This window comes from Entelurus aequoreus, linkage group LG12 (assembly GCF_033978785.1).
Source record: "Entelurus aequoreus isolate RoL-2023_Sb linkage group LG12, RoL_Eaeq_v1.1, whole genome shotgun sequence".
NCBI classification, from domain to species: Eukaryota; Metazoa; Chordata; class Actinopteri; order Syngnathiformes; family Syngnathidae; genus Entelurus; species Entelurus aequoreus.
Window position 1 is genome coordinate 16382469 of NC_084742.1, and position 26737 is coordinate 16409205.

The 26737-nt window shown below is 39.4% G+C and overlaps 1 protein-coding gene across 5 annotated transcripts in view; it reads right to left on the reverse strand.

Moving 5' to 3' along the window:
* The window catches only part of col7a1l (collagen type VII alpha 1-like), a 131587-nt gene that overhangs the window by 26110 nt on the left and 78740 nt on the right, over positions 1-26737 (reverse strand). For 4 of the 5 annotated variants that reach the window (XM_062064897.1, XM_062064899.1, XM_062064896.1 and 1 more), the window contains 33 exons: positions 24770-24802; positions 24402-24473; positions 24262-24321; positions 24156-24191; positions 24012-24092; positions 23830-23865; positions 23712-23756; positions 21064-21135; positions 20947-20973; positions 20660-20686; positions 20466-20501; positions 20336-20389; positions 17317-17355; positions 17189-17242; positions 17086-17109; positions 16949-17014; positions 16826-16870; positions 16719-16754; positions 16606-16632; positions 16472-16543; positions 16344-16406; positions 16245-16262; positions 16143-16178; positions 16036-16074; positions 15924-15959; positions 15717-15851; positions 13682-13765; positions 13485-13601; positions 12121-12192; positions 11981-12025; positions 6638-6706; positions 6165-6215; positions 60-113 (listed from right to left, as the gene is read on the reverse strand). In XM_062064897.1, the coding sequence (XP_061920881.1) occupies positions 60-113; positions 6165-6215; positions 6638-6706; positions 11981-12025; positions 12121-12192; positions 13485-13601; positions 13682-13765; positions 15717-15851; positions 15924-15959; positions 16036-16074; positions 16143-16178; positions 16245-16262; positions 16344-16406; positions 16472-16543; positions 16606-16632; positions 16719-16754; positions 16826-16870; positions 16949-17014; positions 17086-17109; positions 17189-17242; positions 17317-17355; positions 20336-20389; positions 20466-20501; positions 20660-20686; positions 20947-20973; positions 21064-21135; positions 23712-23756; positions 23830-23865; positions 24012-24092; positions 24156-24191; positions 24262-24321; positions 24402-24473; positions 24770-24802 (1761 nt within the window). The remainder of the gene's footprint in view (positions 1-59; positions 114-6164; positions 6216-6637; positions 6707-11980; positions 12026-12120; positions 12193-13484; positions 13602-13681; positions 13766-15716; positions 15852-15923; positions 15960-16035; positions 16075-16142; positions 16179-16244; positions 16263-16343; positions 16407-16471; positions 16544-16605; positions 16633-16718; positions 16755-16825; positions 16871-16948; positions 17015-17085; positions 17110-17188; positions 17243-17316; positions 17356-20335; positions 20390-20465; positions 20502-20659; positions 20687-20946; positions 20974-21063; positions 21136-23711; positions 23757-23829; positions 23866-24011; positions 24093-24155; positions 24192-24261; positions 24322-24401; positions 24474-24769; positions 24803-26737) is intronic. The other variant, XM_062064898.1, reaches the window with a different exon arrangement.

Below are 26737 nucleotides of genomic sequence, written 5' to 3' on the forward strand. Positions count from 1 at the left end.
CAAGCGTGTTGTCCGCTGGCAAATGGCAGCGCCATCATGTGGCGGATGTTGACACTCACCATGGAGTCAGGCCAGGGTGGGCTCCTCTTCACCCTCAATTGGGATGCAGGTACCTGCCATGTGCCCATCATGCTTATGAGCACAGTTCTATGCTGTAATTATCGGTCCCTCCAGGAATTCACGTTATCGCAATGGCGCCAATTCACCCAATCCCCACAAATTATGCACGGCCTCACAAACTTGTCCAATGCCCGCAACTTTTCCGCACATTTTGGCTAATCAACGTCATTTTGGCCAATCAAGTTTTTATCTGTGCGGTGCTCAGACGCACACGTCCACTGTCTAATCCAGGGGTTCCCAATTTTTTTTGACTCGGGGGCCGCATTGAGTTAAAAGAATTTGGCCGGGGGCCGGGCTGTGTTTATATATATATATATATATATATATATATATATATATATATATACAGGGTTTCCCGCAGCGCTTTGTTGTTAAGGCGGTCGCCTTAACAACAAAGAGCCACCGCCTAAACTAATGTCTTAACAAGCTGCTCCGCTTAGTTCTGCCTCTGCCTCTGTCAGTACGTCTCTGCAGCACCCAACATTGTCCCACCCACAGAACCATCTGATTGGTTACACGCGGAGCGGTAACAGCCAATCAGCAGTGCGTATTCAGGGCGCATGTAACAGCCAATCAGCAGTGCGTATTCAGGACGCATGTAACAGCCAATCAGCAGTGCGTATTCAGAGCGCATGTAACAGCCAATCAGCAGTGCGTATTCAGAGCGCATGTAACAGCCAATCAGCAGTGCGCATTCAGAGCGCATGTAGTCAGTGCTCCTGCGGTCTGGTGAGCAGAAAGGTGTTTAGCAGGTAAGCATAATTGTAATAAACACCTCCCAGTCAACTACTAGTAACATCACTATGAGCCCGTTGACGTTCTAGAAACATAAGCGGCAGCTCAGCTCGCTCGCAGTCCTTGAGGTGAAGGCTAATTAGCTTTTAGCGAAACGTTAGCTCATTTTGCGGTGTGTGTACGTGTGTGTGTGTGTGTGTGTTACGGACAGCAAAGCCCTGTCTGTCTAAGAGAAAGACAAGCATTATTGACCTACAGCTACAGTTAACAACTAAGTTATTTCACTTTACCTTTTTCTGTGTTGATTGAGCTGTGTTGAAGCAGCAAAAAAGGACATTATGTTAAAAGAACAGTTTCCTGAAGCTGTCTCTGATAGTTGATATAATAATGTAACTGCATCATAAAGCCTACATGAACTCCATGGTGTTCAGGGATGAATAGTCTCTCTTATTGCTATTGTACTATTTTTTCAGCTATAGTTACATTAATCATTAGTAATGTAGCAGCCTAGTTCTGAATGGCAGGGTCCCTGCTGTCACATGTTGATAAAAATATAACATTTACATAATAAAAATCAACTCCAGGCTTCCCAAATGCTGTAATAAATTAAGCATGATGAGTTGAGCATATGTCAGCATGGGGCCCCACTTGTAACTCTTTTTTTATAATAAAAAAAAAAAAAAAATAATAATAATATATATATATATATATATATATATATATATATATATATATATATATATATAAATTAAAAAAAAATATATATATATATATACAGTATATTCTGAGTGCGATGATGTCATGTTATGGATGGGAAAATGCATTTTTAGACAATATGATTTAGGACTTCCCGCGGGCCGGATTTTGGACGCTCGCGGGCCGTAGTTTGGGTACCCTTGGTCTTATCAAAACTTATGTTTGTTTCTTGTGTACACCAATATATTAACTTTTTATTGATCAAAATTGTCACACAGCTCAGACCTTCTTTCTGTTCCTGTCAATAGCACTAACCCTTCTAGGTAGTATATAAACATTTAGCAACAGACCGTCATACTCATTTCCAAGTTGACTTTTTTAAATCTGTATAACTATTTCACAGTTATTTAACATGGGTAAGGCCATTAGGAGCGTTTTATTTGACCTAGCACAGAGGTGGCATTTACATGTTAAAGATGTTGATGTGTGATGACTAACAAAAAAGTGTTGCATTGTCATGTCTCTGTGTTTGTTTTGCTTCTGTTTCTCTCTGCTCACAGTGAGATCCCAATTAGTGGGAGCACTCGTTGAGTGATTTCAGCTCGCAGTAATCGGATCCTTGCCTACTGATGACATGCTGTGCTCTCGGTGTTCCGACAAGGTTGAGTCCTCCCTTGTGCCTGCTCTGTTTTGCCCTCCGGCTTTCAGGTCTGCCCAGTATTTTTTCTAGCCTTGCCGAGCGTCTTTCGTTTCTGTTTTTGTTTTTCTATTTTTCATTGTGTGCTAGTTCTTTTTTTTTTTTGCCACCATCGCCTTTTGTTGTCTTCAGTGTTGTTTTTTCCCCCCTCAACAATAAAGAGGCAGATTTATTGTTTGCTGGTTTCTGCCTCTGCATCTTGGGATCGCCACGACAGAACAAAATTAGCACTATATATTGCTCTCAACAGTTCACAAATGGTCTTAACGTGTGGGGGTGAATGTGTTGGAACATAAATGTTTAAGATGGACAAACACTTTTCAAGGGTAAAAAAAAATATTAGGAGTTTCTGCTCCACAAGTTGCAGACACCAATGGAAACATTTGGTGTTTCTTTATATAATATTTTTGTATTACTATAAGTACGTGCTTTTACTGCCATCGAGAGTTTACTTATAAATCTGTGCGGTATAAAATGAGTAAAACATCAATCCAGTATTTGTTTTTAAATTTTTGTTGATATTCTGTGCTTTTTGAGGTTGAGGTTACAAGGAACATTTACAAAAAACATTGATGCAAATTCATAAACTCCTAAATGGATTCAATGTTGATGAAAAATGTTTGCCTCAAAACACTGCAAATTATGCCGCAACTTCCTAAAAAAGCTGCTGCAAATTCAGGTATTTTAAAGGCCTACTGAAACCCACTACTACCGACCGCGCAGTCTGATAGTTTATATATCAATGATGAAATATTAACATTGCCACACATGCCAATACGGCCGGGTTAACTTATAAAGTGCAATTTTAAATTTCCCGCTAAACTTCCGGTTGAAAACGTCTTTGGATGATGACGTATGCGCGTGACGTAGCCAGTGAAACATAAGTATCGGTACCCCATTGAATCCAATACAAAATAGCTCTGTTTTCATCTCATAATTCCACAGTATTCTGGACATCTGTGTTGGTGAATCTTTTGCAATGTGTTTAATGAACAATGGAGACTGCAAAGAAGAAAGTTGGAGGTGGGATCGGTGTATTAGCGGCTGGCTGTAGCAACACAACCAGGAAGACTTTGACTCAGATAGCAGACACGCTAGCCGACGCTAGCCACCGACCGCACGGATGATCGTGTTGAAGTCCTTCGTCCTTCCGTCGATCGCTGGAACGCAGGTGAGCACGGGTGTTGATGAGCAGATGAGAGCTGGCTGGCGTAGGTGGAGCGCTAATGTTTTCATCATAGCTCTATGAGGTCCCGTTATACTAAGTTAGCTTCAATGGTGTCGTTAGCAACAGCATTTTTAAGCTTCGCCAAGCTGGAAAGCATTAACCGTGTATTTACATGTTCATGGTTTAATAGTATTGTTGATTTTCTGTCTATCCTTCCAGTCAGGGGTTTATGTATTTTGTTTCTATCTGCATTTGAGCCTGATGCTATCACGTTAGCTCCCTAGCTAAGTTAGCTTCAATGGCGTCGTTAGCAACAGCATTGTTAACCTTCGCCAAGCTGGAAAGCATTAACCGTGTATTTACATGTCCCTGGTTTAATAGTATTGTTGATCTTCTGTCTATCCTTCCAGTCAGGGATTTATTTATTTTGTTTCTATATGCAGTTAAGCACGATGCTATCACGTTAGCTCCGTGGCTAAAGTGTTTCGTCGATGTATTGTCGTGGAGATAAATGTAACTGTGAATGTCCATTTCGCGTTCTCGACTCTCATTTTCAAGAGGATATAGTATCCGAGGTGGTTTAAAATACAAATCCGTGATCCACAATAGAAAAAGGAGAGAGTGTGCAATCCAATGAGCCAGCTTGTACCTAAGTTACGGTCAGAGCGAAAAAAGATATGTCTTGCACTGCATTCTAGTCCGTCACTCTAACGTACCTCATCCACAAATCTTTCATCCTCGCTCAAATTAATGGGGTAATCGTCGCTTTCTCGGTCCGAATCGCTCTCGCTGCATTGAAAACAATAGGAAAATATGAGGAGGCGATCAACTGACTACGTCACGCTACTTCAGGTAGGGGCAAGGCTTTTTTTTTTATCAGATATCAAAAGTTGCGAACTTTATCGTCGTTGTTCTATACTAAATCCTTTCAGCAAAAATATGGCAATATCGCGAAATGATCAAGTATGACACATAGAATGGATCTGCTATCCCCGTTTAAATAAATAAAATCATTTCAGTAGGCCTGTAAAACACTGCAAATTATGCCGCAACTTCCTAAAAAAGCTGCTGCAAATTCAGGTATTTTAAGCAGCAATCACAAAAAAAGCGAAATTCTGGAGGGACTAAAACTTTTAACTGTGTAACCTCTGCAAGCGAAAGTAGAAGCCAGAGATTTGGAAACGTGGTTATTTTTTTTTACACATTTCTTTTTACTGAACATTTTTAACAATGAAAATGTTCACCAGTGACACTCAACAAGTAGTTTACAATGGGAAAAGGTTCTGTATAGCATAATGTTTCAATAAATAAAAAGTAGAGCCAATTATGTGTTCATGTAAAAAGCAATGTTTTCAAATAGCTTGAAGAATGTGACGTCTCACCAGTGAAACACTTCACTTTATATACATTGTCCATGTCGAGTACAACTCTATTCTAGCCTGTAATTATGGGAGCTCCTGTCACAAGGGTAGGGGGGTGGACAAAAATAAAAATAGAGTGAGAGATAATCTATTTCATGTAACTTTGGACTGTAGACTGCTTGTTCTCACTTAGGCAAGCTACTATAAGTCATTCATGCTTTAACGTTGTTGCACTGGTGAACATTTTACAATGTTAGAAAAAAATGAAGAAAGTTTTTTGCAAGAGCTTTGCATAACAAGACATGCATTCATGCGCATGCACCACAGTGTGTGTGTGTGTGTGTGTGTGTGTGTGTGTGTGTGTGTGTGTGTGTGTGTCTGTGTGTGTGTGTGTGTATGTGTGTGTGTGTGTGTGTGTGTGTGTATGTGTGTGTGTGTGTGTGTGTGTGTGTGTGTGTGTGTGAGTGTGTGTGTGTGTGTGTGTGTGTGTGTGTGTGTCTGTGTGTGTAGGGATGGGTACCTTTCACCTTTGAACCAATGCAGGGAATTTATACCGGTACTCACGGCACAAATCTTTGGTACTTCTGTATGTGGTAATAGATGTACATTTTGTAAAATTGTAATAGTTTATCCATCCATCCATTTTCTACCACTTGTCCCTCTTGAATAAAGTAAAAATATAAATATTATTTGACATTTACCAGTGAGCTGATAAATATAACTGTGCTGTTTAGTTGTTATAGTTTGTTTTCTTAAACTTCTTAGTTTAATTTGCAAGTACGCATTTACTTAAGTTTGTCCTAGGTGTGTTGCTGCAGTCAGGAAGTAGTCTTTGCCATTAAATTGCATGTGCCAGTTTGGTCTTTTGTTGAGTGCAACAAAGCGTTAATACTATAAGTATTGTACTTATTTCACACCAGCTGCTTTTTGTAACTTGCCACTTCACTGTAGTTTTCATTAACCAATTTGGAGGTGTTAAAATCAACATGTAACATTGCTAATGCTAATCAGTAGCATGTATATGGCATATCCAATATAACTTAGCATCGAGCTAACACATTTTAAAAAGTGGAGCTTTACTTTTGAGCGCACCCGATCAGGCTGTTTACATAGAAAATTACAACATGACCCAGAGGCAGTCCACTACAAATATGCTCATTTGCCCGCCAAGTGTTTGAGCCGGTGCCGAGTCTGCAGGACGACGAGCTGCAACAGAGGTCTGGAAATATGTTAGCATTTGATTATACGTCTATTGTCACCCATAAAATGTGGACGCTATCTATAAAAGTACCGAGTTCAGTACCCATCTCTATGTGTGTGTGTGTGTGTGTGTGCGTGCGTGTGTGTGTGTGTGTGTGTGTGTGTGTTAATAAAATGAAAACTCCACCTTGTCTGCTCCTTGTGTGCTGAGCGGAGGAGTTGGCCGTGACCCTTCATCCTTTTGTGGCATCAAAAGAGGAAATAAATAAACATGCTAATATAGGCAGGGCAAAAAAGCTCAGCTGTCGCGACTACTGTTCTATCAGGGAGCAAAATGATCTTCACCAAACTCATGCAGGTGACAGCACCTAATTTGGTATGAAAGGGCTGCCACAATACACAAACTCATCTGTTGTGCCTTCCAGGAAGCACCTGATAAGATAACCTTTTAGTGGTGGGCTGCAAAGACAACTTGATTAGTTCCTAATTAATAATTGAGGAGGTAGGTGTATAATTAATGTTGCTCCTAAGAGAGAGACACTGTGATTAAAGAAACGATTGTGTGTTTGACAGGCCGGTTAACAAGAAGGCGTCTACTGTACGTCATCAGGCATCATGTGCAACTTGATGTTTCTAACAGTGCGCCAATGAGTCACCTACCTCCTCCTCTTGGTCGTAATCTTCGCCATCGTAAATGTCCTCTTCCTCCTGTTCCGGCTCTTCGCTTGTCTGGAGATCCGGGAATACAACGGGCATAAATGAAGGGGGATATCATGGTGGTTGATCATATTAATGCCAAAGAGACAACAATGCCACATGACAGCCAGGGAGCACATTCATACTGAAGCACAAAATGACGAATCACATGCATTAAAACCTTTACTGTTTACAAAAAAATGTCCCTTTTGTTGTTCATTTAAAGACGGGGATGTGGAAGTGTGTTTAGGAAAATACATTTTCAAAAGGATACAATAAATAGTCAAAGTGAAAAAAATGTATATATATAAAATACATAGTCAAATGTAACCCTTTCATGGATGAATTCTGATCACCTACAGTACCTTGGATTTTTTTTTTTAACTCTTTAGGCATGAAAAAAGTACTTAAATTGTTTTTAACAAGTCTTACTTGTCATAATGAAAACAAAGAAATAACAAATAAAAAATAAATATTCACAGTTGTCTATTAAACCGTGTTAAAAATCGATTACAATGTTTTTTTAATACATTTTCTTGAGAAAGATTGAAGGTTGAGGTTGAGGGGTGTGGCTCACTGCCTGTTCTGTTTGTCAGCATGCTTACACAAGCATTTTTACACCAGGACATACTAGTTTGTACGCTCTACATTCTACACACAGCCCATGTAACGTATCTAATATAAGTCTGGCATCATTATTTTCTAAATGGAATAGTAAACATAAAAATTGCTTAGTACTCTGAGTCACCACACTGTGAGTCGTCATGATCACCAAGATCCGAACCGTGGATTTTGGAACTGTTCCATTTCTACTTAGGTCACTGTTTTGAAAAGATCTTAAACAGTGTGTTAACATATTACAATATTGGCAAATGTACTGCAAAAACCGAACGCTTCCTGATAGAGATGTCCGATAATGGCTTTTTTGCCGATATCCGATATTCCGATATTGTCCAACTCTTAATTACCGATTCCGATATCAACCGATACCGATATATACAGTCGTGGAATTAACACATTATTATGCCTAATTTTGTCGTGATGCCCCACTGGATGCATTAAAGAATGTAACAAGGTTTTCCAAAATAAATCAACTCAAGCACTGCCATATTTATTATTGAAGTCACAAAGTGCATTATTTTTTTAACATGCCTCAAAACAGCAGCTTGGAATTTGGGACATGCTCTCCCTGAGAGAGCATGAGGAAGTTGAGGTGGGGGGGAGCTAGGGGGCAGCGGGGGGTGTATATTGTAGCGTTCCGGAAGAGTTAGTGCTGCAAGGGGTTCTGGGTATTTGTTCTCTTGTGTTTATTTTGTGTTACGGTGCGGATGTTCTCCCGAAATGTGTTTGTCATTCTTGTTTGGTGTGGGTTCACAGTGTGGCGCATATTTGCTACAGTGTTAAAGTTGTTTTTAGGGTCACCCTCAGTGTGACCTGTATGGCTGTTGACCAAGTATGCCTTGCATTCGCTTGTGTGTGTGAAAAGCCGTAGATTTTATGTGACTTTAAGGTTTATTGGAGCTCAGTACTTCTCCCTACGTCCGTGTACACAGCAGCGTTTTAAAAGGTCATACATTTTACTTTTTGAAACCGATACCGATAATTTCCGATATTACATTTTAAAGCATTTATTGGCCGATAATATATTAGCGGACATCTCTACTTCCTGACTTCAAAAAGCTTCCTGACTTCAAAAATAACTTTAAAAAAATATATAAAATAATAAATATTAACATAGAACTAATACCCACAAATGTTTGCTGAGTTCTAATAAAAACAGAATTTTAATTAAAATAATTTAATTTAAGTATTTTCAAAAACAACCCAGTCACAACAATACTAGTGTATGAATTGCAGTGAACATATAACCAGCTATGCATGATGTCAAATTTAGTGGACACATGATTAAACATAATCTCCCTCAATCACAAAATCAAACTCAGAAAAAAAATGTTCAAGGGTGTCCTAGAATTCAGGGAATGGACAGGTATTTGTCCCATACTGCACTTCTGTCAGCAATCTTGTTTTTTTGTGCCTAAAACAGGTGACTAATAGGTGGCAGACACCAGAGTTGTGTATAAAGAGAATATGGCCCACTTAACCACAGGCGCCATGTTTGCTACCAAGGAGGTGTGCTGCTGTGCCCAGGAGAAGGCATTGCAGTTGTACTGACTTCTCTATTTATATTATACAGTCATGACTTATATCCGTCAGGTTTGCATCCACTAAAACACGTACAAAACCTGATAGCACACGCAAAAGCGGATCTATTAAACGTGTGCAAGGTGGATTGCATCTGTTAAGTGAGCAGAATAAGGCGTGCAATCTATTTTGCCTGTCTGTCTTCATTGATATGCAAAATATGTGCTGATTATCAAAACACCCGCAATACTGGGAGGAGAACATGCAAATATAATTATATAGCATGCGCAATGTGATTTATCAACACTGATGAGCGTTTTGCGAGCACTATTTGGCATTTTATTTAGCATGTGTCAGATGGACAGTTCCACACACGGCTGCTGGATCAGGGCTCGCACTGCACAGACAGACGATGGACAGACAACAATCCTCCATCTTACGTGTGTGTGTGTCAACATTTTAGTGGACGGTCAGAAATGAAAATATTAGCAATTTTATTGCTGCTGAATGACTTATGGAGCTGAATAAAATGAATTAAATTGATGCGTTTTTGTGTCTGCTGGCATTTTTTTAATGGCATTTGTTTTTTTATATTTAGGAAATATATTACTATAATATACCTCCTACATGAAAAGACTTATTTCATAATGCATTTTCTTGTATTTGAGTCATTCCAGATGCACGAATGCGCTGGTGATGCGATCCACAGCCTCGCGCACTTAATGCAGAAGTGAAAGAAAAGTGAAGGAAAAGTGTCAGAAAGTGTCAGTGTGCATATGTCTCTGTTGTCCATATTGCGAATCAGAAAAGGTGTTACAGACTAAAGATTCACATTAATGTGAAGAAAATGATTGTCTCTGTGATAAAATGCATGCAAAATCCTCCTTTAAATAAAGCGGTCTACACCACTTTCTCAATTGCACACGCAGTGTTAGTAGATCACATGCAACACGCCCACTCATAGTACACTGCACGCTATTTTATCTTTTTGCATACGCTGTCAAGAGCGTGGTATTCGGATCTTAATAAATCAGGCCCTAAATCGCATCTACTCTAAGTCTAAGTCGTGCCCCAGTCTAAGCCCCGCCCCCTTAAAGACGTGACCACAATGGTGACGACAACGGAAGTGAAGCTGGAGAGACTATATGTATTGAGGAAATCAGAAAGTAATTTAAAAAAAATACTGCTGAAAATAAATTTTGGTTAGAATTAGAGTTAAATATAATCAGCTGAAAAAGCAATAAATTCAACAACCAAAATAATAACCACGATGGTGCGATGCATTGGCCATTTTGGTTCACGTTACAAATAAATTGTCCACTCTCATCTTGTCAACGCCACTGTGAGCATATCTTTAAGACGCGTTTCACTTCCATTGTCGTCACCCCTGTGGGCGCGACTTTGAGTGTCTGCAGCTAGCCCCTATTTCTATCGTCACGTCAGTGCCTTTTGAACAATTTAGGAGACGGTCTGAAACCAAGTTGGCCGGGTGACATTGTTATCACCAGGAACAATTAGGTCACCTACCTAGGTTCCATTCTAGAAGCTAATCTTTCCTGTGATAAAATGGCAACCAAGGTAATCAGAAAGGTCAACCAACGAACGAGATTTCTCTATAGAATCTCCTCTCTGGTCAACAAAAGCACCTTGAAGATTCTAGCGGGAACTCTCATTCAACCCTTTTTCGATTACGCATGCACCTCCTGGTACCCCAGCACCTCCAAAACCCTCAAATCTAGACTCCAAACATCCCAGAACAAGCTAGTCAGGTTACTTTTATACCTCCACCCCAGATCACACCTCACTCCAACCCACTTCTCCAAAGTGGGCAGGCTTAGGGTGGAGGACAGAGTAAAACAACTTGCACTGAGCCTAGTCTATAAAATCCGCTACACCTCCCTGATACCGAAGTACATGTCAAACTACTTCCTTAATGTAAATGACCGCCATAACCACAACACCAGGGGGAGTTCCACAAACCACGTTAAACCCAGATTCCGATCTAACAAAGGTCTAAACTCATTCTCCTTCTATGCCACATCAATATGGAATGCACTCCCAACAGGTGTAAAAGAAATTGCATCTCTATCCTCCTTCAAAACCGCACTAGAACAACACCTCCAGGCAACTTCAACCCTTGACTAACACCCTCCCCTTCCACATCCCACCTCACCGGATTCTAAATAACCAAATGTAAATAATCAAATGTATTTCTAATGTATATACTTGTTCTTATGCTATCTGAACTCACTATGTTCTCTGCTCGCTGTACATATCCTGCCAGGTCAGACCTACACTGTTTCAATGCCCATTTCTCTGATGATGCAATTGTTGATGACTGAAGTGCTGATATCAACCAAACCCTCCTCATCCCACCCCCCGGATTGTAAATAATGTAAATAATTCAATGTATATACTCTGATGATTAACTTGTGTGATGACTGTATTATGCTGATAGTATATATTTGTACCATGAATTGATTACGTGGACCCCGACTTAAACAAATTGAAAAACGTATTCGGGTGTTACCATTAGTGGTCAATTGTACGGAATATGTACTGAACTGTGCAATCTACTAATAAAAGTTTCAATCAAAGTTTCAATCAACCATACCCTCTTAATACACGATTCTGTGACACTAGCACAGTGCTTCTCAAATATTTACTGTTATGCCCCCCCAAGGAAGAAGAAAATATTTTGCGCCCCCATTCTCCATTGTGACTATAAATAGTATAATTTGTCTATAAAATTGTTATGATTATACCTCTACATAACATTGTAAGTTTATTAACATTAAAGGAAACAACACACCAGTCTTTCCTCGTCTCCCACCATGGTTCCAGTGAAGCCAAGTGCTACATACGCTTCATCATATGTTGGTACAGCAAAAAAAGCATGTCACCCCCCCACCAAGGAGGTCCGCCCACTATTTGAGAAGGACTGCACTAGCGTCCACTATAACGACTGATGTGCAACTTTGACATTAATATTCATTCATATATGAGAAAACAGCTTTCAAATAACTCTCCACTGTCCATGAAAGGGTTAAATGATAGAATGTAAACCAACAAATACAACTACTGCTTTGTTCACATATGCAGCTGTGTTAGTGGAAGCCAGTGTGAGTGGGACATGCTCAGTGTGAACCCTTCAAGGACATTTACCGGGCGATGTCTCTGCCTCTTATGTCGTCTTTTATTTCCTTTGCCCTGGTTAACATCCGTGACACATAATAGTCAGTGTTAATAAATAAGGAGGACTTTCCTCGTGCACTTCCTCTACAAGATAGCGGTTCTATTGTTACCTTTCCCCGTCTCTTGTGTCCTTTGCTTTTCCTCCCGGAGTTCACCTGAACAGGGACAACACTTCCTGGGTCCTGAAACACAGGTGCACTTGAATACTCAAACTAGTGTTGTCCCGATACCAATATTTTTGTACCAGTACAGGCACCAAAATGTATTTCGATACTTTTCGGTACTTTTCAATACTTTTATAAATAAAGGGGACTACAAAAAATCGCATTATCGGCTCTATTTTAACCAAAAATCTTACGGTACATTAAACATATGTTTCTTATTGCATGTTTGTTAAACAAAAGAGTAAACATACAACACAAGACTTGTATTTTAGTAGTAAGTAAGCAAACAAAGGCTCCTAATTTAGTCTGCTGACATATGCAGTGACACATTGTGTCATTTATCATTCTATTATTTTGTCAAAATTATGAGGGACAAGAGGTAGAAAATGAATTACTAATCTACTTGTTCATTTACTGAAAATGTAATAATCACTTATTTTTCTGTTGTTTGGATGCTTTACAATAGTTTTGGATACCACAAATTTAGGTATCAATCCGATACCAAGTAGTTACAGGATCATACAATGGTCATATTCAAAGTCTTCCCGTATCCAGGGACATATTTCCTGAGTTTATAAACATAATATACATTTTTAAAAAACGAAAGAAGATTTTTTTCTAAAAAATATTGATGTAATCATAGTAGTATCGACTAGATACGCCTCTGTACTTGGTATCATTACAGTGGATGTTAGGTGTAGATCTGTTAGATTAGATTTGATGTAGATTTGTTTACATTCAGGAACGGCATCATTAGCAGTGACGCCGGTGAGCTACGGTGTGTAGTGAAACATGTTTAGCTATTCCTCGTCCTGCAGGGATGATACTTGCAAGAAACGTACTTTATTTGTCGCCATGGAGGCGAGGATTAGTGATTTAGAAGTAGCTAAAACACTGCAGACTGCGGATGGATGTCTGCCGCTAGCTAGCTAGCCATGTCTTAAAGCACCTCTTCCTGAGGGCATTTCAGTGTTATAACTTCACCTTTATCTTTCGTTTTTAAGCCAAAATGCGTCCGTTCTCCTTTTTCTGTCTACACTGTGTCAGCTTGTAAGTACGCCGTGATTGTGCGCTGTCGAACATGCTCCTCTGCTCATAAACCAGAAATGACACGACATGACGATGACGGGGGTGCGGCGGGGTGGGGGACCGGTACTTTTTAGAGGCGATATAGTACCGAATATGATTCATTAGTATCGCGGTACTATACTAATACCGGTATATCGTACAACCCTAACTCAAACATAATGTCAATTTTGAGAATAGTGAGGTATCATCTATTTTGTAGTATGATTAAAAGTTGCACTCACGTTGAGTAACAACGTTTGATTCATCGTCTTTAGTGTTGCATTACGCTCCTCCGCCTGTTCTTTGGGCGGCTCCATGGTCCATATTGTTGGAGCCTCTACAGTATCATTCCAGGAATCCTTCAAATTAAGTACATGTGAAAAAAAAACAATATTATAAACAGCTACCAGTATGATGTGTCTCTGCAAACTACAATCACCTTTGTAGGACGTTCCAACTCAAAACCCTCCATGGTGTGCAGTTCCACCAGCGGCTGACTGGAAAGGTCAGACTTCACGGAACTCTGTTAAAACAACACAGCCAGTGAATAAAAGAACAAGTCACATGTAAACTCAGGGCACTGAATTGATTGGAACTGGACCGTTCTGAGAAACGTGTCTCGCCTCTCATCCGAGCAGGTTTTATCAAGTTATGCTTATGACTAGAGCTGTCCTATCTAGTCTATGAATATTAACTGATGCTGAAAATGAGAGGTGAGACTCCTACGGCAACATGAACAGTCCAGTTCTGTTCGACTTGAACACACAGTCTTAAACATTAACTGATAACTTGATGAAGTGAAATAAATACAAGATATGGATCAAAGAGGCTAGGGAAATTAGGAAGCGAGGGGCCAGGGGCCTGGGACGTCGTAGCCAGGGCGTAGAACAGATACTGTATGGCCGGATTGAGGAACTTTATTTAGAAGGTAAATCTACTGTTTAAATGTTGGCTACTGTACTTTTATTAAAAATTGCTTGAATGTTGAAAATGAGAGCAGAAAGTGTTTTCTCGTTATTTCAACCTAAAGTGTTGGTTGCACTTTATTCAAATAAGATGTGAATGCATTAGTCATTAATTGTTGTTTACTTGTTTGTTTGTATCCATGAATCATTTATACACAATTCCCTTATAACAGGGGTGTCCAAAGTGAGGCCCGGGGACCATTTGCGGCACGCAGCTAATTGTTTACCGGCCCGCCACACATTCTGGAAATACTATCGTAAAAATAAAAAAGAACATTAAAAAAAGTGGAATGGGGTGAAATCTAACGAGAAAAAGTTGCAATGTTGACACAAAAGCTGCCATGCAGGCTGTTTTTTCTCTCTTTTGTCTTTCTTCATTTTTCTTTTTTTGCCATTGCTCAAAAAAAAAAATAATGACAAAAAATCCATGTTATAATGAATTATTTTCAGGGCTCCAAATACTTCAAATATTTCACTTTAAAATGTTTTATGTGGTAAATATTGCATATATTGTGTAGTAGCCATATAAAAACATCAAAGTTTTCTTTGACAAAAATGCATAAAACATACAAAATAATAGTTTCAGCATAAAATCGACAGATATATCTGAAGTTGATCTCGTAACTTAAGTGTTGAAAGTAAAAGAAAAACCTAATAAAAATTTATCACTTTATGAGTGGGGCACCTTTTGGATCCCAAATATATTTAGTGATTTTTTATTTATCTTTTCACTGTGATTACTCAAAAATATGAAATAATTAAAATCAATGGTGTCCTGCATTATTGATCTTTTAGGGCTCTAATGACTAAATACTGCATATTTAAGTTTTACTATAAAAAAACTAAGTTGTTTTTGACAGAAAAGCATAAAACATTTTTTTGAATTTGTATTACTTTATATCAACTTGAAGTTGATATAGAGATTTACAGTAAGCGTTAAATAATTTAAAAAAAATAATAATCTGACTTATTTTTAACATTCTAATGACTGAGACCCTTTATGGTCCCCGGGACCCGTAAAGGTAAAATAAATAAAAAATGCATATATTTTGTTATGGTTTGAAAATGAAAAATATCAAAATGGCCCCCACATGCTTTAATTTTTCCGTGTGCGGCCCTCAGTAGAAAACGTTTGGACACCCCTGCCTTATAAGAAGTAACAGGAATGTAGAAAACTTCCCCTGCAGTGTCTAGTGTCCAGTATTTATTTCACAGTCACACTGCTTGATTTGTTTTGCTAAAAAGTTACCAAATCTATTTCAACTCATTGTATCGTTTCGTATCGTTTTAAAAATAATATCGTCTCTGAATCGTATCGGCAACCAAAAATATCGGATCAAATCTAATCGTTACAACCTTAGTGTGTTTACATGACGCATTTTTATTACGGTTAGGCTTTTAATTTGATTAATTGTATCTATGTGCACATAGCTAATGACTGCTGGGTTGAGAACATTCACAGGAGCTTGCTGGTAATGTCCTGCATTGTGTGGAGTTTACACTACATACTGTGTACTCCGTGATGGCGTTGGACGTTTGCGATTCTGTGGTTGTCTTGGTTTGCCTGGAGCCTCCAAGTGCGTGAAGGAGCTCGTCCATGCTGCCTTGTAGCAGCCTCTCGATCAAAAGCTTTAGCAAAGGCAGCTAGAGACCAAAATATATAATAAGTTTGAGAAATACGATCAACTTTTGTTTAGTGTGTTCATGTAAACACACCTTGATGCCATAAGCTTCAAACATTACTTCGATATCCTGAATAGGAGAAAAGGAAATGCGCTGTTTAGCTTGCTTCAAATTAAAGCAATAGAAGTTTATATTAAATATTCACCTTCATCTCAAGGGATTTTCCAGGGTTTCCAGCATCACCCTACAGAAGCAAAACACAGTGAAATATACTAATATACATCCTTTAAAAGTAACCATGACTTATTGCACCTTTTCTCCTTTTGTGCCTCCTTCTCCTTTATCCCCCTGCAGTGAAGAGATACTTGAGCAAAAAAGCGCCTGGAATTATTAATCAGCCCATTTCCTAGTTACCTTCATTCCGGGAGAGCCCTACTCAGCACACAAGAAACAAGAGAGGTGTTGGGACATGTGATTACTGACACCCAAAGGGAGAGACGCATAGTTACTCACAGTGGCCCCTGGAGGACCCACGGGGACGGGAAAGGCTCGTCGGATTTCGTCGATGGTGGCGCCCTGTGAACGGATAATGCAGTTAGCATCGAGTGCTGACAGAGAAAAGACCGTAGGCGATGGTTTACCTCTGCAGTGACGAGCATCTGCTTGCCAGGCAACCCAGGTGCTCCTGGCTCTCCTTTACTGCCATCTTTTCCCTGTGATGCAAAACTTAAGCTTTTCACTTTGTTTCGCCATGTACAACCTCAAAACCACTCACATTTGAGCCTGTGTCCCCTTTGTCGCCCTGGAATAGAAAAACAAAGGATTAACAAAAAGTGCATTTCAGCAAAAACACCAACTTCCCTGTAGTTTGTGATACATTTGAGGGACCTGTTTGCCTTCTTCTCCTTTTAGTCCTCTCTCTCCCTGCAAAATCATTCTACATTGAGTTCAGTCAGCAAAAACATCCCCGTCAGTCACATTTCAAAGCTCCTCACATCTTTTCCCGGCAGTCCTCGCTTCCCATCAATGCCAGCTCTTCCCTGGAAAGACGCAACTTCAAATATTGGGGATGTCTCACTCCGAGGAGTTATTTTTGGCAACAATATTTCATGTCTTACTGGAGTTCCTGGTAATCCAGGCATTCCTGCAATTCCAATACGACCCTGCTCGCCTCTTTCTCCTTTCTAATGGGGGTAAAAAAACAAGTAGAGAACATAACAGACGTGCTGCTGATGAACTTATTTAGCATACTTACCACACCAATCTCGCCCGTTTGACCCTGTGTTTAAAATAAACCATCAGATGAGCCAATTAAGAAGCCAGCACACATCTTGTAAATGCATGTGTGTCATTATGACCTTCATGCCTGGTTCTCCTGGTGAACCGTCAAGTCCATCTCTTCCTGAACTACCCTGCACATGGTGACACATGGGAATAAATAGTACTGCCGACATATGCAGGTTTTTTAAGGAATTTGTGCACCAACCAGAGAGGATCCTGGGAGTCCGGGTTTACCCTCTGGACCCTATGAAAGACATTTTAAAGAGGGTACCTCAAAACAAAAAGTTTGATGAGGATTCTGCTAGTTTTCACACAGACATACTGTAACAGCTCCGAGAAGCACTTCAGCCATATCTGTCCCTCAATGATATTGCGGACAAGTTTCAATCAGGATTCAAGAGTCGCCACAGCACAGAATCAGCATTACTAAAAGTCCAAAATGACATTCTTATGGCCCTTGACACTAAAATGCTGTTGTCCTTTTGGATCCTACAGCTGCCTTTGACACTGTGGACCATGCAGTCCTCGTGTCCCGCCTGGAGCACTGCGTTGGCCTACGTTAGAAGCGTTTCAATCTCGACTAAAAACATATGTTTCAATGGGCTTTTAACGAAGTAGTATTTATTTATTTAGGTAAGTATTTATTATTACTGTTTTAAAATGTGTGGTTTTACTTGCTTTTAACTTGCTTTTTAAATCTCCTTACTAACTCACCAGTGCCTCCATGGAAATGCCCCCGTCTACCTTAAAGAACTGCTCACCCCCAAATCCTCCACACGACACCTCCGCTCCAAACAGGCTAACCTCCTCCAACCTCCAAGGACAAAGCTACAAACTATGGGAGATCGGGCTTTCTGCTCCGCTGCTCCCAGTCTGTGGAACGCTCTCCCTGACCACCTGAGGGCACTTCAGACTGTGGATGCTTTTAAAAAAGGCTTAAAAACCTTTTTATAGATTTTTATAGATATGCATGCTGGTTCTAGCTATTGGGCTGTTTCTAGTTTTATATTTTATTTATTTTTATTATATTTTATTATTATTATTTGGCGTGGCGAAGTTGGTAGAGTGGCCGTGCCAGCAATCGGAGGGTTGCTGGTTAATGGGGTTCGATCCCCACCTTCTACCATCCTAGTCACGTCCCTTGTGTCCTTGGGCATAACACTTCACCCTTGCTCCTGATGGGTGCTGGTAGCGCCTTGCATGGCAGCTCCCTCCATCAGTGTGTGAATGTGTGTGTGAATGGGTAAATGTGGAAATACTGTCAAAGCGCTTTGAGTACCTTGAAGGTAGAAAAGCGCTATACAAGTATAACCCATTTATCATTTATATATCATTATAGTGATCAGTCAGTATACAGTACTACATATCATCACAATCTGTTTATTTCTCAGAGAAAAACGCCATAGATTCAACTGATCGTCGATTATGGGCAAAATCCTACAAATCACATTTGACTATGAAAATTCTGAGTCGAAGAGCGCTTCTATGACTCTTGACTATTTATTATTATTATTATTACTATTTTCTTTTTCTTTTTTTTAACACTGTGGCACTTTGAGGTTGTTTGCTCAACGTAAAGTGCTTTTTACAAATAAAATCTATTATTATTATTATTATTATTGTCCTGTAAAACAATGTTTTTCAACCTTTTTTGAGCCAAAGCACAATTTTTTTATTGAAAAAATCCAGAGGCACACCACCAGCAGAAAACATTAAAAAAATTAAACTCAGCAGTCGATATTGACAGTAAAAAGTTGTTCTTGCAATTGTTGGATATGCATTTAAACCATAACCAAGCATGCATCACTATAGCTCTTGTCTCACAGTAAGTGTGCTGTCACGACCTGTCACATCACGCCGTGACTTATTTTGAGTTTTTTGCTGTTTTCGTGTGTGTAGTGTTTTTATCTTGCGCTCCTATTTTGGTGGCTTTTCCTCTTTTGTTAGTGTTTTCCTGTAGCAGTTTCATGTCTTCCTTGAACGCTATTCCCCGCACCTGCTTTGTTTTCACAATCAAGACTATTTAAATTGTGCGGACGCTATCCTTCTTTGTGGGGACATTGTTGATTGTCATGTCATGTACGGATGTACTTTGTGGACGCCGTCTGCTCCACACGCTGTAAGTCTTTGCTGTCGTCCAGCATTCTGTTCTTGTTTACTTTGCAGCCAGTTCAGTTTTAGTTTGATTTTGCAGAGCCATCCCGAAGCTTCAATGCCTTTTCTTAGCGGCACTCACCTTTTGTTTGTTTTTGGTTTAAGTGTTAGATACCTTTTTACCTGCACTCTGCCTCCCGCATATTGTGATCACGACAAACCATGTTCCCGACATCTACAAAGCAATTAGCTACCTGCTGCCACCTACTGATATGGAAGAGTATTACATGGCTACTCTGCCGTGCTCTAGACAGCACAGACACGCAACACCGGCACATTTGCGGATTATAATTACTGGTTTGCAAAAAATATTTTTAACCCAATTAGGTGAAATTACATAATCTCCCACGGCACACCAGAATGTACACTACCGTTCAAAAGTTTGGGGTCACCCAAACAATTTTGTGGAATAGCCTTCATTTCTAAGAACATGAATAGACTGTCGAGTTTCAGAGGAAAGTTCTCTTTTTCTGGCCATTTTGAGCGTTTAATTGACCCCACAAATGTGATGCTCCAGAAACTCAATCTGCTCAAAGGAAGGTCAGTTTTGTAGCTTCTGTAATGAGCTAAACTGTTTTCAGATGTGTGAACATGATTGCACAAGGGTTTTCTAATCATCAATTAGCCTTCTGAGCCAAAGAGCAAACACATTGTACCATTAGAACACTGGAGTGATAGTTGCTGGAAATGGGCCTCTATACACCTATGTAGATATTGCACCAAAAACCAAATATTTGCAGCTAGAATAGTCATTTACCACATTAGCAATGTATAAAGTGTATTTCTTTAAAGTTAAGACTAGTTTAAAGTTATCTTCATTGAAAAGTACAGTGCTTTTCCTTCAAAAACAAGGACATTTCAATGTGACCCCAAACTTTTGAACGGTAGTGTATCTCACGGCACCCCAGTGTGCCGCGGCACAGTGGTTGAAAACCACTGCTGTAAAGCACTTTGTGCACCATTGTGATGTTGTAAGGTGCTATACAAATAAACCTTGATTGATTGATTGATTGATTGACAATGTACACATTCTTTACGGCCTATGAAATAACAGGAAATGGGACACTCACCCTTGGTCCAGGTAGGCCTATTTCTCCTCTTGAACCTGGATGTCCCGGCTCGCCCTGATAGAAACAAGAGCGGGAAGAGAGGTTTGATTGAGTTAAAAAAAAAAATCAAATATACGTCATATTTAGGTACCTGAATCACTCGGGTCAGAATACTGTCTCCAGTCGCCTGAAAAAAATAGGCAAAGGATTTGATTGAGAGCACTGATTTCCCAGAATGTAGTTCATTTGTTTTTGTTTATTGTTTCAACTTTATGAGCTCTGCGACAAATGGCCTTGTTAAACATGACTGCTCTGATGACACATGACTATAAACGGTTTGTTTACTTGTGTTCCCGGAGGTCCAGGTTTTCCCTTTGTGACGACAGCACACATAAACACAAACACACAAACACACACACGGAGATAAATGTTAAAATCAAATGACAACGTCACAATGCACACTCAACACGCAGGACAAGAGGGAATAGAGGGCGCACTGAACAGTGACACACACACAAAAAGCTCAAACAAAGAGGCGACATATCAAAACTGTTATCGTGAATGACAAAGCAATGCAGGGGATCAGAACCATGACAGTTTATGAGACGGCTCATGAATGCAAAAACACACACCGGCTCGCCTTTCTGTCCATCACGCCCCTTTAAGAAAACAAAGATAAAACATGTTTTATTTGAATTTATCAACATATCCTATTAGAATTAATTATAGGATACATGACAAGGGCTTACAGTTATACCAGCATTCCCAGTATCCCCTTTTTGTCCTCGGTCTCCTGGTTGTCCTGGTAATCCCAGTGGTCCCTAATCAAAATTGAACTCACTGTGAACAGTAGAATCGTAACTTATCCCTCAAATATGAGTTTTTAAAATGCATATGTTTGTAATATCAGTGTTTCCCAAACATGTATTATTTTGTGGCAGCCTGTTACGAATACATTTGGACCAGATATCTGTTGCCTTCCCTCATAAACACACTATAACGGGACTGTCTGTAAACGTAGCTTGTCATTCCAACACTGTATAGTAGATGGCATCATAATGTTACTTCTTAACACACCTCACCTGGTGTGACAGAGAATAAGAAAGTACGTACAAACTGGGACAGTTACGCATAAATAAAGGAGGCAAGCGGTGTAATGACAAATGACAGAGAGAGAATCCTCCATTCGTTGCATATCAACATATTTGGACTATCTATCCAGCAATGCTGCATGGCACCTAAACGATTTAGTTTTTTCGTTTTGGTGTCTGCTGGCATTTATTTTAAACAGCGTTTTTTTTTTTTTGTATACATTTGAAAAAACTTCTTGCAACATTTATTTACTTGCCTCTGGATCATTCAGTACACCATGGAAGTTATTGCCAACGTCTCCCGGAACAGGTTGTTGTCTTGATCGCGCTTCAACATAGCCCAAAAAAGGTGGCGCAGATTAAAGATGTGTGCTGCATGTTGCACAACATTAAAAAACACATTTTGGAGTGTGATGTCATTGATGTGCACTATATTAATGTTTCCCTGGTGACAGCCTGTAGTACCAGCAAAAACCTTATTTAAATATGCACTTCTTATTAATTGCACACACACTACAGGTTTGCGTGTACTAAAACATGTGCAAACATGACAGCACACGCAAAGCTGATCTACTAAAAATGTGCAAAGTGGATTGCGTTTGTTAAGTGAGCAGACTAAGGCGCGCAATCCAGTGTGCGTCTCTGTCTTTGTTAATATTGAAAATATATGGTGATCATCAAAACGACGAAAATACTGGGAGGGGAAGGTGCAAATAATATTATTAAACACGCGCAATATGACTTGTCAACACTCATCACCGTTTTGAGAGCACTATTTTGCGTGTTATTTAGCATGTGTGCGAAGGACGTGCAAACTGAGTTTCACACAGGGCTAAAGGATCAGTGCTTGCACTGCACAGATGGACAAACAACAATCCTGCGTCTTACGTGTGTGTGTCAACATTTTGGACGGTAAGAAATAAAAATATTCAGCAGCATCATTTATAATTTAATAGCTACTAGAGGACTTAAAGGTGCTGTTTGCATCTTACTTACATTTTTCAAAGCAACAAATATAACCAGAACACCCCCTGCTAGCTTATGTTACCATTAGTTGTTTAACACTCATTTGAAACACATTTGTTTGACAGTTGTCTATATTTTTTTAAATTACAGAGTTTATGTACTAAAAATGTTTACCCGCCCGAATAAAATGATTGGTGTTTACGGCCGTCACTCACCCAGTCCTCATCAACAAGTAAGCGCACACGTACAAAAGCAGTCAAAGAGGATTTGCAGTCATGATGTTGATATGATAGAATATACATTCAATGACAGCTAAGGCTAGCTATCCAAATTGCTATTATTAGGGAACAACACCTGTGCTGTGTGATAAAACTGCACATTTCAGACAGTGCGCAGCCTAAGGCACACCTGTGCAATAATCATGCTGTTTAACCAGCATCTTGATATGCCACACCCGTGAGGTGGGACGGATTATCTTGGCGAATAAGAAATGCTCACTAACACAGCTTTATTTGAGAGGAATAGGTATTTTGTTTAGTTTTTACATCTTTTAGTTCAACACATACAAAATGGGAGAAAAAACAAAAGTGGTGCGTTTATATTTTTGTTCAGTATAGATGCACTGCAAGACTGCTTCTAAAATGGCCATAAAAAGTGGTAGATGTCTCCTGCTTGTTTGAAAACATAGCAACACGCTGCAGGTAGGAGCATGATAAAATGAATGTGCAGTAAATGAGTGTCTCTGTGGTGATGCCCCATATGGTGCACACAAAATCCTCATTTAAATAAGGTGGTCTGCACCACTTTTAAATTGCACACGCAGTGTTAGTAAACCGCACACAACACACCCACTAATAAATAGTACACGCTATTTTATAGATTGCAGATGCTGTTTACCACAAAATATTTGAATCTTAGTAAATCAGGCCCACAGTTTTAGTAGATCAACTGCAACACACCAACTAATAGTACATACAATGTTATACTTTGCACTTGTTATTTGGGGTCATAGTAGATCAGGCCATTGGTTGCTATATTTAGCAAGTATTGGAGACTAATTTAAATTCAGTTTTTCAGCAACAAGCGGAAAATCTTGTGATTTTTTTCTGGTCTCATTTGACACTTTCAGAAGCACTCACTGTAATCGTTGAAACATAGAAAATAACACACACACAAAAAAAAAACAGAATAAAGTTAATTTGTATTTCACATGCGTAACGGTCAATTGTGCAAGTTAGACAACGCCCCCTCAACCCACCGCCACAAATATACTGCAGTCCTGCGACTGTGGGAAACACTAAATATTGTTGTTTTATTTGCAGAAGTAGTTTGGAAAATACCCTAATTCCTCGGTCACCAGGTTGTCCGTGTGGTCCTTGTTCCCCCTGTGACAGACAAACCTAGTTTACTAGGCTGTGAACGCCACATTAAAATGTTTGGAGCAGACCCTTACTGCACCTTAATCCCTTGTTCTCCTTTACGTCCATGTTCCCCCTAAACACAAGTCAACAAGGTTTATTGCACTGAAACAGTCATCTCCCATGAACATTTAGTTGAAATATGTTAGGCGCAATTTTTTTTTTTTTTGCAATAGTAAGAAACGAAACTTCCAAATGAAACCACCTCTGTGATTTACTTACATCTTTACCTCTTAATCCTGGTTGTCCAGGATTTCCCAGTGACCCAATATCACCCTTGTCACCTTTAAAGCCGTCCTGTCCCTGAGCACAAATCATTAAATTATGGTGTTTTGTACACAATGATATTAGGTGGTTTCATGTTACCTTTGGTCCTGGTTTTCCAGATAAACCCACATTTCCCTATGAAAGATAGGAATAATATACAGTGTATAAATGCATCAAAATATTGATGATTTAATGACAGACTCACTCTCTCTCCGTTCTCTCCCTTTGGTCCACTCTGCCCTGGAATCCCAAAACCTGGATTTCCCTGCATACATAAATTAAACCAGAGCTGCAGATTTTAACATTAATGAACAGCGACTTTAAAAACAAAAACAAAAAAAAAACCTTTTCTCCTTTGTCTCCTTGTCCACCCTTTATTCCCTGAAGACCTGAAGGACCGACTGGACCGACGTCTCCCTGCAGGACGGGAAGTGTGCCACACATCAATTGGAGACTATGGTCATTGGGGAAAATGGCGGAAGACATTTTGAAACCGCAAATGGTCTTTTCTTGAAACGGCTCCAAGGCTCAGTGAGTTATTCAGCAAAAGCTAATGAGGGGAAGTCTTAATTGTGTTTGATAGGCGCACCCAGAGGAGTGCGAGAAGAGCCGTAATGATTTAATGACAAGGTTCTCAAACAATAACTTCAGTTGACTAGTTCATCTTCATACAATTAAGTGTGGCCATAAACAACATAGCAGGAAGTACTCACCCGAACGCCCTTTTTTCCAGCGGGTCCAATAATCTGTTGTGATAAGACAACATAGAACATTTAAGACCTGGGGCTGTACTTATCAAGCTTCTTAGAGTGCCATTTTACACTTAAGTCCTGAGAATTTGCGAAATTTAGTCCTACTCTCAAGCTTAAGAATAAAAGCTTTTTATCAACGTTCTTAAGTCTAAGAATCACTCCTACTCTCCACGATATTTAAGAGACCTTCAGAGGTGTCTTAAGTGGTTAGGAGTTCCCAGCAGGGGATGGCACTGAGGCGAGAGAGACGTGCGCGAACGTTCAGGGAACGGAACAATGTTTTTTTTTTTTTTTTAAGACGAGCAGCTGATCAAACGGTATCGTTTAGACAGAGCGGATATTATTTTTGTCACAGATTTAATACTTTTCGATTCTTTGTTGATTTCTGCATGTGGCTGCAGTGGGCTAGTATATATAGAGCCACCCACACCAGTTTCAAATTAGTTGCCTAATTAATGAATTGGAAAGAAAATGTTATGACAGTAGCGTATGTGTGTGGCCGTGAGGTGAGTGACGTCAGTGAGTGTGTGGGCGATAGAAGAGAGGGAGCGGTAGCGTGAGTGCCGACGGGGACTAGTTTGTTTTGTATTATTTTGTAGTTTATTGTCAAAATATACACTCCCATTGTCCACTTAAATATTTCCAAGATATTTCTTTATTCTTAGACAACGGATTCCCTTCCGTGATTGGTCATTTCTATGGACACAGAAATGACGTCACCTAAAATTCCGTTTACGGCACATAGTAATGTCATAATTCAGCTCTGAGTGTGACACTTAAGATTCAGTCCTACACTTCGCTGAAAGTGTGAGTAAGACGCTTGATAACTAACTTTTAAGTGCAGCTTTCAGCGAAGAATTTATTTACTCTTAAGTCAACTCTTAGCAGACTTCTTAGGAGTAATTCTAAGAAGCTTGATAAGTACGGCCCCTGATCTACTAAAGGTTTGCGTGTACTAAAAGATATGCAAACTTCATAGCGCTAAGTCGTGCAGCTCTTCTTTGCTCATTATCTTAAATGAGCAAAATATTGAGCGCAATCCATTTACCTGGTCTGTCAGTCATGTACATGCAGAATATATGCAAATCATTAGAATTCCCACAATAATAGGAGGTGAAGATGCCAATACAGTCATTTAGCGCTCACAATGTGAGTTTGTAAGCCTGAAACTGTTTTGTGCATTTGGAAAGTACGTGCAAACTGGCTCGGTTGTGGAGAAATGACTGCACCACGGTCAGAAGGAAACAATCGTTGCAATATGACAATTGCTCATGTCGACATATTTCTGTCAGAAATTAAAATATCAGACATTACAATCGTCCAGCAATTCCATCTTTGAGTTGATTACCGTATTTTTCGGACTATAAGTCACAGTTTTTTTCATAGTTTGGCCGGGGGTGCGACTTATACTCAGGAGCGACTTATGTGTGAAATTATTAACACATTACCGTAAAATATCAAATAATATTATTTAGTTCATTCACGTAAGAGACTAGACGTATAAGATTTCATGGGATTTAGCGATTAGGAGTGACAGATTGTTTGGTAAACGTATAGCATGTTCTATATCAGTGGTTCTTTATTTATTTATTCTTAACCTTGTTGGAGGTACCGACCCCACCAGTTTCATATGTGCATTCACCAAACCCTTCTTTAGTGAAAAATAAAATGTTTTATTTTCAAATTCAAGACAAAGTTATATGTTTTTGGTAACACTTTAGTATGGGGAACATATTCTAAGTAACAAAGACTTAATTTAGAGTTATTTGGACACTAGGGGAACATATTCTAAGTAATAAAGACTTAATTTAGAGTTATTTGGTTAGGGTTAGGGTCAAGGTTAGAGGGTTAGGGTTATAATAAGGCCATGCCGAATAAGGCATTAATAAGTACTTAATAATGACTAATTAAGAGCCATTATGTTACTAA